The 13180-nt window shown below is 46.0% G+C and overlaps 1 protein-coding gene across 1 annotated transcript; it reads right to left on the minus strand.

The window, feature by feature from the left end:
* Positions 1-2138: 2138 nt before the first annotated feature.
* LOC143934518 (olfactory receptor 2G3-like) lies at positions 2139-13180 on the minus strand. Its single transcript, XM_077458206.1, has 2 exons — positions 13096-13180; positions 2139-3558 (listed from the first exon to the last, which is right to left on the minus strand). The coding sequence occupies exon 2, from the start codon at positions 3544-3546 to the stop codon at positions 2593-2595; it is 954 nt and encodes a 317-aa protein (XP_077314332.1). The 5' UTR covers positions 3547-3558; positions 13096-13180; the 3' UTR covers positions 2139-2592.

Below are 13180 nucleotides of genomic sequence, written 5' to 3' on the forward strand. Positions count from 1 at the left end.
TTCCTCTTCCTCCGGGGAGTCGTCTGGATCCTGAGAGGTGTGTGAAGTTGAGGCTGAGTTAGATGATCTGATTGGATCGTATGCTGTCACCTGCAAAATCGTTTCTTTAACCGAGTCTCTTATGATATTGGAAGCTTCTCTTGCGTCAGCTTCTTTGTCTCGAGTTGCTTCCTCCAGACAGATTTGGCAAACAAGCTTACTAGGTAATGCTTGCGCTCCACAGACCCAGCAGGTATTAACCGCAGGACGGGTATGGTGCTATGACTGGAAGTAAAACCTTGACCGACTACGCCGAGAGTGCGAGTGTCTTGAGGGGAAACGTTCCTTTCGTTTAGAATAGGATGACCCCGATGACCTGCCAGAGCTACCAAAATGAAAGGTATTAATGGCAGTGCTCTCTTTTTCTCCTCTTCACTACTTACCAATCCATACGTCCCCTTACCTTGTAGTTCTTGGATGGTCTACTAAGGCAGCGGTCTCCATAGGGAAGGATAGAGTACACCTGTGACCAGAGGTTTTCAGTGTAAAAGCTCATGCAGAGTATAGGCAGAAGGTGCTGACACAGAAATGAATGGTACGCAACATAAAGATGATAGAAAAAACACTTACCAGAGATCAAGGAGGACTTGTCTTGCAAGGTAGCAGGCTGTGTGCAGAGACCAGGATGACAGGTGGTGTAGAAACACAAGCAGCACATCAAAAATGAAAAAGGCAGTTTTTAAATAGACCGCCGTCGCCGGAGGAGTGACGTCAACGCCGCGCATGCGCACTGGCCGCCCGCGCCGCCCCGCGCCATCTTGGATGCTGGCAAATGCAGAGGGCAGGGGGAAATGTCACTTCCTGAGCGCCGAGCATCCAAACACGGCCGCCATGTTGGAAAGGGTATACCGCTGTGGAACTACAGGGCTCAGCATGCCCAGAGAAAGTAAAGAAGGAAAAGAAAAGGGAAAAAAGAGAAAAACGAAAATGAGATTAAGGATAAAGGTATGCCTGGGGAAGTAAGAGGGAGAGCAGTAGCTAGAACAAAATAGGTAGAGGGAGACCGCTGCATAACATTAAAACCTCTTTAAGGTTTTTTTTTTTTTGCTTACTTGATTTTTTGCCCCTGAGACCACCAGAGTGGGGCCCCCTGCGTTATAGCTCATTTAGAGACCGTACGGACAGGAGCTTCCAGGTAGGAGAGGCTGAACCTAGCTGGGGTAGTGCGGTAAGGGGCTCCATTGCTAACCGATCGAATAGATGATGTCCCATTCAGGTGAGGAAAAAAAGGAGAATGCAACGGTGGACTCCTCTTCAAATCTTATAGCTAACCAGTCCTATCAGGTTGTGGAGGCGGAGTCACAACCCATTGTGTGTGCTGCCATGATGCGTCAGGAAAACATTTTTAATCCATTAGAAAAAAAATAAAAAAATAAAAAAAAAAACAAATTTTTGTCTTAAAAAATAAATAAAACGCTAAAAACGCTATTGCAAAAACATTCAAAAAAGTTGAAAGAAGTTGAAAAACTCACTGCAAAGCTACTGCCGTTTTTATAACGTTATTTTAACGTCCAGTGTGCATGAGGCCTGAGTGTCACTGGTGATGTCAGTGGCAGTTAGTCAGTTCCCATAGAGTTCCCATAAAGCACCATTTAGTGTCAGATTGTCCGCTGCACTATTCCAGTCCCATTATAAGTCGCTGATCACCGCCATTACTAGTATAAAATAAAATAAAATTCCAGTATATATACATCATAATTTGTAGAAGCTATAACTTTCCCACAAACCAATCAATGTACACTTATTGAGATGCATTTTACCAACAGCATGTAGCAGAATACATTTTGGCCTAAATTTATTAAGACTTTTTTTTTTTTTTTTTTGGATATGTTTTATAGCAGAAAGTAAAAATATTGTTTTATTTTCCAAAATTTTGGTCTTCTTTTATTCACATAACAGAAAAATATAAAACAAAACTGTGGTGATCAAAAATTTATCAAGAAATTTTATTTTTGAAATTTTTTTTGTGGATATGTTTTACAGCAGAAAGTAGAAAATATTGTTTTATTTTAGACATTTTTGGTCTTCTTTTATTCACATTAAAAAAACGCAGTGGTGATCAAATATCACCAGAAGAAAGCTCTATTTGTGTGAAAAAAAATTATAAAAATTTTGTTTGGGTACAGCCTTAGAGCCGGTTCACACAGCGGGCGATGCGAGGCGACACGACTCGCCTCGCCTCGCTCTCGCAAGTCGCCCCCGTTCTGTACAATGGAACCGTTCTGAGAGGAGCGACTCGAGTCGCTCCGACTCAGAAAAAAGGTTCCTGTACTACTTTTGGGCGACCTGGGGGCGACTTGCATTGACTTCTATACAGAAGTCATCTGCAAGTTGCCGCTGAGGTCGCGGCAGGTCGCGGCGAGGCAAGTTGGAGTCGCCTCGCCTGCAGTGTGAACCGGCCCTTACATTACCGCCCAATTACTAGCTAAAGTAGCGCAGTGCTAAATAGCAAAAAAATGGCCTGGTCATGAATAGGGGAAACCTTGAAGAGCTGAAGTGGTTACTAAACACAGAATACAGTAAGTCCCTCTACATTACACTAAGGTTCTCTTTTTAAAATAATTTAGAATTGAAGTGCTTATTTTTCTTGAGAAATATTTTCTGCATCGCCCTTTTTACATCGTTATTCTTCAAGCAGTAAATTACAGGATTGAGCAAAGGAGTAAGCAAGGTGTAAAATATGGACACCAGTCTCTTGATGGACAAGGAGTAACTGGACTTTGGATGGAAATACACAAACATGGCGGCAAAATAGAACATGCTCACCACGGCCAGGTGGGAGCCACATGTGGAGAAGGCCTTTCTTCTGCCCTCCACGGATGGAATTTGCAGAACTGACCTGATGATGAAGGCATAGGAAACGAAGGTCACACCAAAGGGGCCGAGGCTGAACAGACTGCCAACACAAAAGAGCACAATCTCATTAAGAGAGGTCACTGAGCAGGAGAGCCTCAGCAAGGATGGAATCTCACAGAAGAAGTCATCTATTATCCTGGGTCGGCAGAAGGAAAGACGAAAGGTGAAGATGGTGTGAATGGAAGTTTGGAGGACTCCCGCCATCCACGACATTGCTACCAGAATGGAGCAAACTCTACAAGTCATCATTTCCATGTAGTGGAGAGGCTTACAGATGGCCAAATATCGATCGTAGGCCATGACCGCCAAAAGCCCACATTCTGTGCTGGCTAGAGAAGTAAAAACAAACAGCTGGGTGACACAGCCAGGATAGGAAATGGACCCATCTTTGCTTATCACTTGTTTGAGAAGTTTAGGGATGGTGGCACATGTGTGGCAGATGTCCAGCAAGGAGAGGTCACCAAGGAACAGGTACATAGGCGTGTGGAGGCGGAGATCCAGACAGATGATCAGAATGGTGATGGTGTTACTCAACACTGTGAAGATGTACAGCACCAAAATCACAAGGAATACTAAGATCCTCTGGTTGTGAAGATGGGGGAATCCCAGAAGAACAAAACCCAAATCAGATGTCTCATTCTCTTTAATCATCTCAATATGAACCTAGAATAGATTTACCAATACAAGTAATAAACATTAAAGCTAACTCTTTTACAACCACGTAACACATTATATGCGGCTTCCATGAAGTGGGCTTTATATGTATGACCACTTCAGCCCCGGACCATTTTGCTGGTCAAAGACCAGACCACTTTTTGCGATTCGGCACTGCGTCGCTTTAACTGACAATTGCGCGGTCGTGCGACGTGGCTCCCAAACAAAATTGACTTCCGTTTTTTCCCACAAATAGAACTTTCTTTTGGTGCTATTTGATCACCTCTGCGGTTTTTATTTTTTGCGCTATAAACAAAAATAGAGCGACAATTTTGAAAAAAATGCATTATTTTTAATTTTTTTGTTATAATAAATATCCCCCAAAAATATGTAAAAAAACATTTTTTCCCTCAGTTTAGGCCGATACGTATTCTTCTACATATTTTTGGTAAAAATTGATTGGTTTGCGCAAAAGTTATAGTGTTTACAAAATAGGGGATAGTTTTATGACATTTTTATTAATATATTTTTTTTTACTAGTAATGGCGGTGATCAGCAATTTTTATTGTGACTGTGAGATTATGGCGGACACATCGGCCATTTTTGACACATTTTTGGGACCATTGTCATTTATACAGCAATCTCTGCTATATAAATGCAGTGATTCCTGTGTAAATGACACTGGCAGTGAAGGGGTTAACCAGTGGGTGGCAGTGTAGGGGTTAAGTGTTCCTAGGGGTGTATTACTAACTGTGGGGGGGGGTTGGGCGTTAATTTAGTGAACACTGATCTCTGCTCCAATCACATGGAGCAGAGATTAGCGTCACTAGTTGCTAGGCAGAATGGGGAAATGCTGTTTACAACGGCATTTCCTCGTTCAGCCGCCCCGTGAGACGATCGTGGGTATGCCCGCGGCGATCGAGTCCACAGGACCCGCGACCGGACTCATGGGGGTCCCGACCAGCCGGCGGCGCACTCACGATGGCAGGGCGGCATTAAAGATTGAACGTACCTGTACGCCATTATGCCTGCCCGTGCCATTCTGCCGACGTACATCGGCGTGCGCCGGTCGGAAACCGGATATACTGTATGTGTCTCTGTGTTTGTGCCCTCCACTGCAGCTAATCAAGCACGGGTCGTAACTGTATCCTCTGCTACAATAACCAAGGAATGACAGCTGTGAACCCAGAAGTGACGTAATTCACGTAGTTTCCGGGTTCAGGTGGCTGTATAGCTGCTCGAATCACTTTTATCTGAAAAAGGGGCTAAAGTTTATATGAAATGTTAGTGATAAGGGGAGATTAGTTCCGCCAACACATGACAGGCCAAACTTTATAAAAAATATATATATCATTTTATTAAGTCATGTGACTGAAAGCAATGCAGACAATCATGATAGGCCTTAGATGTTACATTACTGCTCTAAAGAAGACAGTCTGGAAGACACAGATTTATACAGTTTTCAGATACAGAATTATTGATTAACTTATGTTAATGGTATTAATAAAAAATGTACATTAAAGCAGATGGTGTTGTGTAAAAAAACTAAAAAATAACAAATACAGTGCATCCGGAAAGTATTCACAGTGGTTCACTTTTTCCACATTTTGTTATGTTACAGCCTTACTTCAATATGGATTAAATTCATTATTTTCCCTCAAAATTCTACAAACAATATCCCATAATGACAATGTGAAAGAAGTTTGTTTGCAGTCTTTGCAGATTTATTAAAAATAAGAAACGACACAAATACAATACATACAGTAAGTATTCACAGCCTTTGCTCAATACTTTGGTGAAGCTCCTTTGGCACCAATTACAGCCTCAAGTCTTTTTGAGTATGAGGCTACAAGCTTGGCACACCTATTTTTGGGCAGTTTCTCCCATTCTTCTTTGTAGGACCATTCAATCTCCATCAGGTTGGATGGGGAGCGTCGGTGCACAGCCATTTTCAGATCTCTCCAGAGATGTTCAATCGTGTTCAAGTCTGGGCTCTGGCTGGGCCAGTCAAGGACAGTCACTCTTTTGTTATCTTGTCTGTGTGCTTAGGGTCGTTGTTCTATTAGAAGATGAACCTTTGACCCAATCTGAGGTCCAGAGAGCTCTGGAGCAGGTTTTTTTTATCAGGGATGTCTTTGTACATTGCTGCATTCATCTTTCCCTCGATCCTGACTAGCTTCCCAGTCCCTACCACTGAAAAACATCCCCACCACCATGCTTCACTTTAGGGATGGCATTGGCCTGGTGATGAGTGGTGTCTGGTTCCTCCAGACTTGGCGCTTATCATTCAGGCTAAAGAGTTCAATCTTTGTTTCATCAGACCAGAGAATTTTGTTTCTCGTGATCTGAGAGTCCTTCAGGTGCCGTTTGGTGAATGTCTTCTGTCTGGCCACTCTAACATACAGGCCTGATTGGTGGAGTGCTGCAAAAATTTTTGTTCTTCTGGAAGGTTCTCCTCTCTCTACAGAGAAATGCTGAAGCTCTGTCATAGTCAGGCCCGGACTGGCCATAGGGCAGACCGGGCGTTTGCCCGGTGGGCCGTGGGTCTCCGGGCCGCATGTCTGTCTGTGACATGCAGGGCCGGCCGCCGCCGTGGGTTCTGAAAGGCAGGGCCGGCCTCTAACGTTCTGCGCTACATGCAGGGCCGGCCGCAGGTGGTGAGAGGAGCAGAGGCATTCTCCGCCTACTAAGCCCATCCATGGCAACCCAGGCCGCCGCTTCACGCATGCGCCCGGCAGCCGACGGGCAGCTGGCAACCAGGACGCCAGGAGAGTAGAAAGGACGGAGATGCAGAGCGCTGCGTGCAAATTAGGATCCGCCGGCGCCGAGCACAGAAAAACATCGCTGTATTGCCTGGCCGGCGGGGCGGGGCCGGGCCGGGAGCTCCACTGAAGCTCTGACCCCGCCCCATTCAACCCCTATGCTCAGGGCTGAGATCGGAGTATGAGCGCTGAGAGCCCCGCCTCCGAACCTTTGCGAGTCCCGCCCCCAGACCTTTGCAAGTCCTGCCTCCGGACTCCTGAGGGCCCTGAACCTCGATGTCTGAGGGCCCTGCACCTGGACCCTCAAGGCCCTGAACGTCTGAGGCCCCACACCTGGACCCCTGAAGGCCCTGAACCTGCACCTCTGAGAGCACCATCCATCAATCAATGAGATCGGGTGGTGAGTCTGGCTGGCTAGGTAGGTCATTCTCCCCATAGACTGCTTGTTGAATGTTATCCTAGCCCTGACCTGCTAATGAACAATATAGTTGTACACTGCTGATAGGTAAAAATTTAAAATGGTTAATTAGTTGATCACCTCCTTTACTCTTGGTCATCTGTATTAAATCCGCAGTCTCTGGTCATCTCCTGTATTAGATCCGCAGTCTCTGGTCATCTCCTGTATTAGATCCGCAGTCTCTGGTCATCTCCTGTATTAGATTTGCAGTCTCTGGTCATCTCCTGTATTAAATCCGCAGTCTCTGGTCATCTCCTGTATTAAATCCGCAGTCTCTGGTCATCTCCTGTATTAGATCCGCAGTCTCTGGTCATCTCCTGTATTAGATCCGCAGTCTCTGGTCATCTCCTGTATTAGATTTGCAGTCTCTGGTCATCTCCTGTATTAGATCCGCAGTCTCTGGTCATCTCCTGTATTAGATCCGCAGTCTCTGGTCATCTCCTGTATTAAATCCGCAGTCTCTGGTCATCTCCTGTATTAGATCCGCAGTCTCTGGTCATCTCCTGTATTAGATCCGCAGTCTCTGGTCATCTCCTGTATTAGATTTGCAGTCTCTGGTCATCTCCTGTATTAAATCCGCAGTCTCTGGTCATCTCCTGTATTAAATCCGCAGTTTCTGGTCATCTCCTGTATTAGATCCGCAGTCTCTGGTCATCTCCTGTATTAAATCCGCAGTCTCTGGTCATCTCCTGTATTAAATCCGCAGTCTCTGGTCATCTCTTGTATTAAATCCGCAGTCTCTGGTCATCTCCTGTATTAGATCCGCAGTCTCTGGTCATCTCCTGTATTAGATCCGCAGTCTCTGGTCATCTCCTGTATTAAATCCGCAGTCTCTGGTCATCTCCTGTATTAAATCCGCAGTCTCTGGTCATCTCCTGTATTAAATCCGCAGTCTCTGGTCATCTCCTGTATTAGATTTGCAGTCTCTGGTCATCTCCTGTATTAGATCCGCAGTCTCTGGTCATCTCCTGTATTAGATCCGCAGTCTCTGGTCATCTCCTGTATTAGATCCGCAGTCTCTGGTCATCTCCTGTATTAAATCCGCAGTCTCTGGTCATCTCCTGTATTAAATCCGCAGTCTCTGGTCATCTCCTGTATTAGATTTGCAGTCTCTGGTCATCTCCTGTATTAAATCCGCAGTCTCTGGTCATCTCCTGTATTAAATCCGCAGTCTCTGGTCATCTCCTGTATTAGATCCGCAGTCTCTGGTCATCTCCTGTATTAGATCCGCAGTCTCTGGTCATCTCCTGTATTAAATCCGCAGTCTCTGGTCATCTCCTGTATTAGATCTGCAGTCTCTGGTCATCTGCTGTATTAGATCTGCAGTCTCTGGTCGTCTCCTGTATTAGATCCGCAGTCTCTGGTCATCTCCTGTATTAGATCCGCAGTCTCTGGTCATCTCCTGTATTAGATCCACAGTCTCTGGTCATCTCCTGTATTAGATCTGTAGTCTCTGGTCATCTCCTGTATTAGATCCGCAGTCTCTGGTCATCTCCTGTATTAGATCCGCAGTCTCTGGTCATCTCCTGTATTAGATCCGCAGTCTCTGATCATCTCCTGTATTAGATCCGCAGTCTCTGGTCATCTCCTGTATTAGATCCGCAGTCTCTGGTCATCTCCTGTATTAGATCCGCAGTGTCTGGTCATCTCCTGTATTAAATCCGCAGTCTCTGGTCATCTGCTGTATTAAATCCGCAGTCTCTGGTCATCTGCTGTATTAGATCTACAGTCTCTGGTCATCTCCTGTATTAGATCCGCAGTCTCTGGTCATCTCCTGTATTAGATCCGCAGTCTCTGGTCATCTCCTGTATTAGATCCGCAGTCTCTGGTCGTCTCCTGTATTAGATTTGCAGTCTCTGGTCATCTCCTGTATTAGATTTGCAGTCTCTGGTCATCTGCTGTATTAGATTTGCAGTCTCTGGTCATCTCCTGTATTAGATCTGCAGTCTCTGGTCATCTCCTGTATTAGATCCGCAGTCTCTGGTCATCTCCTGTATTAGATCTGCAGTCTCTGGTCATTTCCTGTAGTACATCTCTCAGTGAACAGTAATGATGTGCAGTAACCTCTGGCAATGAATGAGGAAGCAGAAATGATGTGTTGTAACCTCTAACAACCAGTCAGTGATCGGTAATAATATGCTGTATCCTCTGGCAACCAATTGCAATTGCTGCCTGATCTGCTGCAGTAAACAGATTTTGTGTTTTACCGCTATGTGTTATATGTCTAAGAGCGGTTGGGGGGGGGGGGCCTAAGAAAATGTTCGCCCAGGGCCCAATCAACATTAAAGACGGCCCTGAGTGTATCCCCCCTGCTCGCCCCCCCCCCCCTCTCCTGTCAGCAGAGCACAGCTGTAATCTCATTTGGCTGCTCGGGTTGTTGATTTGTTTCTGTACCCCATGGGCCAATCAGAAGAGGTTAGCCATGCATCATGGGACATGTAGTACTGAAGGAGGTAAGCTGCATTGTTATCCACAGGCAGCAGACTTCACCCCCCAGCATGCACTCTGCTGGGGGAAAGAGAGCCTGGAACCCAGGAAGAAGCTGAGTGGACTACTAAAGGAAAAAGAGAGGACTGTGCCATGGGAAGCCAGAGAGAGAGCCATGCTGTATCCACACCACCAGAGAGAGAGCGCCACCACCATGCTGTACCCACACTTCCAGAGAGAGAGAGCCATGCTGTACCCGCACCACCAGAGAGAGCCACACTGTACCCGCACCACCAGAGAGAGCCACACTGTACCCACACCACCAGAGAAAGCCATGCTGTACCCGCACCACCAGAGAGAGCCACACTGTACCCGCACCACCATAGAGAGCCATGCTGTACCCACACCACCAGAGAGAGCCATGCTGTACCCACACCACCAGAGAGAGCCACGCTGTACCCACACCACCAGAGAGAGCCACGCTGTACCCACACCACCAGAGAAAGCCATGCTGTACCCGCACCACCATAGAGAGCCACACTGTACCCACACCACCATAGTGAGCCACACTGTACCCACACCACCATAGTGAGCCACGCTGTACCTGCACCACCAGAGAGAGCCACGCTGTACCTGCACCACCAGAGAGAGAGCCACGCTGTACCCGCACTACCAGAGAGAGAGCCACACTGTACCTGCACCACCAGAGAGAGCCACGCTGTACCTGCACCACCAGAAAGAGAGCCATGCTGTACCTGCATCACCAGAGAGAGCCACACTGTACCCGTACCACCAGAGAGAGCCACTCTGTACCTGCACCACCAGAGAGAGCCACGCTCTACCTGCACCACCAGAGAGAGCCACGCTGTACCTGCACCACAAGAGAGAGAGCCACGCTATACCCGCACCACCAGAGAGAGCCACACTGTACCTGCACCATCAGAGAGAGCCACGCTGTACCTGCACCACCAGAGTGAGAAACACGCTGTATCCGCACCACCAGAGAGAGCCACGCTGTATCCGCACCACCAGAGAGAGCCACTCTGTACCGGCACCACCAGTGAGAGCCACGCTGTACTGACACCACCAGTGAGAGCCACGCTGTACCGACACCACCAGTGAGAGTCACACTGTACCGGCACCACCAGTGAGAGCCACGCTGTACCCACACCACCAGAGAGAACCACGCTGTACCCACACCACCAGAGAGAGCCATGCTCTCCAGCACCACAAGAGAGAGAGTGCCATGCTGTCCAGCACCACCAGAATGAAAGAAGGTCAGTGTCACTGGGCAGTGTGGGCACAATAGGAGACAGACAGTACAAGCATTGTATGGCCACAATAGAATTGGGACATCGTAATATAAAAGGGGACTGCACTGTAATCATTGCAATGCCCCTTTACAGTGCAGTCCCCTTTATATCAGAGTGTTCCTGCACATTACAGGTGGAGGAATGATACCAGCCACCCCGCGAATGTCTACTGACGACCCCCCCCCCCCACCCAGTCCCTCTGGAAAACTTGGCTGCTCAATGTAAAATGCCCGGGCCTATTTTTTGTCCCAGTCCGGGCCTGGTCATAGTGACCATCGGGTTCTTGGTCATCTCTCTGACTAAGACCCTTCTCTGATCACTTAGTTTGGCCGGACAGCCCACTCTAGGAAGAGTCCTGGTGGATTCAAACTTCTTACATTTACAGATGATGGAGGCCACTGTGCTTATTGGGACCTTCAATGCTGCAGAAATGTTTCTGTACCCTTCCCCAGATCTGTGCCTCCATACAATGCTGTCTCGGAGGTCTACAGACAATTCCTTGGACTTCATGGCTTGGTTTATGCTCTGACATGCACTATTAACTGTGAGACCCTATATAGACACGTGTGTGCCTTTCCAAATCATGTCCAATCAACTGGTCCTACCACGGGTGGACTCCAATCAAGTTGTAAAAATATATCAAGGATGATCAGTGGAAACGGGACGCACCTGAGCTCAATTTTGAGTGTCATGGCAAAGGCTGTGATACTTATGTACATGGGATTTTGTTTTGTTTTGAATTTTCATTTTCATTTTTGAATTTTAAATCTGCAAAATTTTCAAACTTTTTTCACGTTGTCATTATGGGGTACTTTTTGTAGGATTTTGAGGAAAATAATGAATTTAGTATCTTTTGGAACAAGGCTGTAACATAACAAAATGTGGAAAAAGTGAAGCACTGTGAATAATATCAACTCCAGGAACCATATTTTGTTTATTATCAGCATACCAACACAGTTTACACATTTAAACACAGTAAATGCATGGCATTATTCTGCTAATTAAAATAACTTTTTAAAAGTAGTTAAAAAAATTACTTTTAATTTTTTAATTACACTTTTTTTAAATGTTTTATGTTATTTTTCACACCTTTTTAAAATTAAACAATTAAATATTTTTTATTAAAAAGTCTCATAGATGTGTAGCACTGACCCCCAAAAGAGCTGCTGGTTTTATTGGGCTTACCGTTACCTTCTTGACTGCTTCTCCGTCTAGGATTCCCGTGGTAGATGGCCCAAAGAAATGTGGAAACTGACACTGAATCTTCTTTTGGGTTATTTATTTGAAACAGAAACAGAGTCTCTCAATTTAGGGTAAAGGGTTAGGAGTAGGTTCAGGTACTTCAGACTGCAAAAATGTAAAGTCTCTTATAGAAAAATCCAGAGAACAGCAACAGTTTCACAGCTGGATTTTTTACAACCCCGGATAGACCTCCTCTCACTAGGCCTAGCAGCCGGTAGGGTGTTAAGTAAAGTCTCTGCCACAGACTTGAGCATAGGATATTTGACAAAGTCTCTGCCACAGACTTGAGCGTTACTGAGGGACTTAGACAAATTTGAAAAGCTATCATAGGGTACTAGTATCTCTCAGCCGATTAGGCAATACCGTATGAGTGTAGATCCATGAAGTGTCCTTCAACTAAGCCTCCAGGCTCCTTCAGCGAAGCCAGTCTTGCGCCCGGCCTTCTCCTGAAGAGTCCTCCCCTGGGGTTTCTCCAGTTGCTGGGCCTCTCCCTTAGATGAGACGGCACCGGACCACCTTTGGATCAATAGACCCTGAAATCCTGGCCTGTCCCTGCAGTTGCGTTGCCTCGGGCTAGCCAGCCCCGAGACTCGAAATGCATGGTTCCGCGCCCCAGGCCAGGAGGGCCATAGGGCTGGGTCAGGAGGACCACCCAAACAGGCAGAAAATATTCTCCGGAACCCCAAAGCACGTGATGTCGGTACCTTAAATACCACCTCCCAGAATGCACAACAGGAGAACACTGGGCTGGTTCCGAAAGAACAGTGGCATTCAATACACCCAGCTAAACTGCGTTCTTACTCTTGCCGGCGGTGACAGCGACACCTGCGGTCAAGGAGAACCCAGTGCAACCCAGCTGGACTGGTACTGAAACCAGAAAGTTAGAAAATTAGCCCCAAAACCCAACTGTGGTTTCAGAAAAATTAACTTTGAAAAAACATATAACGCCTGCTCATCAGCAGCCAGCGCTACAGATGTAATAGACAAACGACATTGGTAATGTGATAAATACCATAGATGATTTTTCCCTGTCACTAGGGACAGGGTTTAGATCTATTTTACAAAATTCTTTCACGTAGAATTGAAAATCCACCACACATATTTCCAAAACCATCACTGTCATCTTTCTAGGATCACGGGAGCTACCAATACGCATACAAACAGTAGAATATCTGTTGCTCAATGAGAGGCAACATTGGCTTGATACGTTACCTGGACTACTTTATTGATTTTATATGAAAAAAAAAGGTATTCTAGGTATTAAATAATTATGGTTAATATTTAAAAAGATGCACACAGGGCTGAAAAAGGTGAAGACATAGAAGCATATAACATTCCCAAATACCTTTTCTATTTAGCAGAGTATAAAGGTCTCGTATCAATGATTTTCACAAGAATAAACTGAAGGTTTTCAAAAAGGCTGGCAATGG

This window comes from Lithobates pipiens, unplaced genomic scaffold (genome assembly GCF_037356315.1).
Source record: "Lithobates pipiens isolate NorthernLeopardFrog02 unplaced genomic scaffold, aLitPip1_a1.2 Scaffold_27, whole genome shotgun sequence".
Taxonomy (NCBI): Eukaryota; Metazoa; Chordata; class Amphibia; order Anura; family Ranidae; genus Lithobates; species Lithobates pipiens.

Excerpts from the sequence above, each read along its gene's own strand:
- LOC143934518 (XM_077458206.1), bottom strand. The coding sequence starts at position 3,546 with ATGATTAAAGAGAATGAGACATCTGATTTGGGTTTTGTTCTTCTGGGA.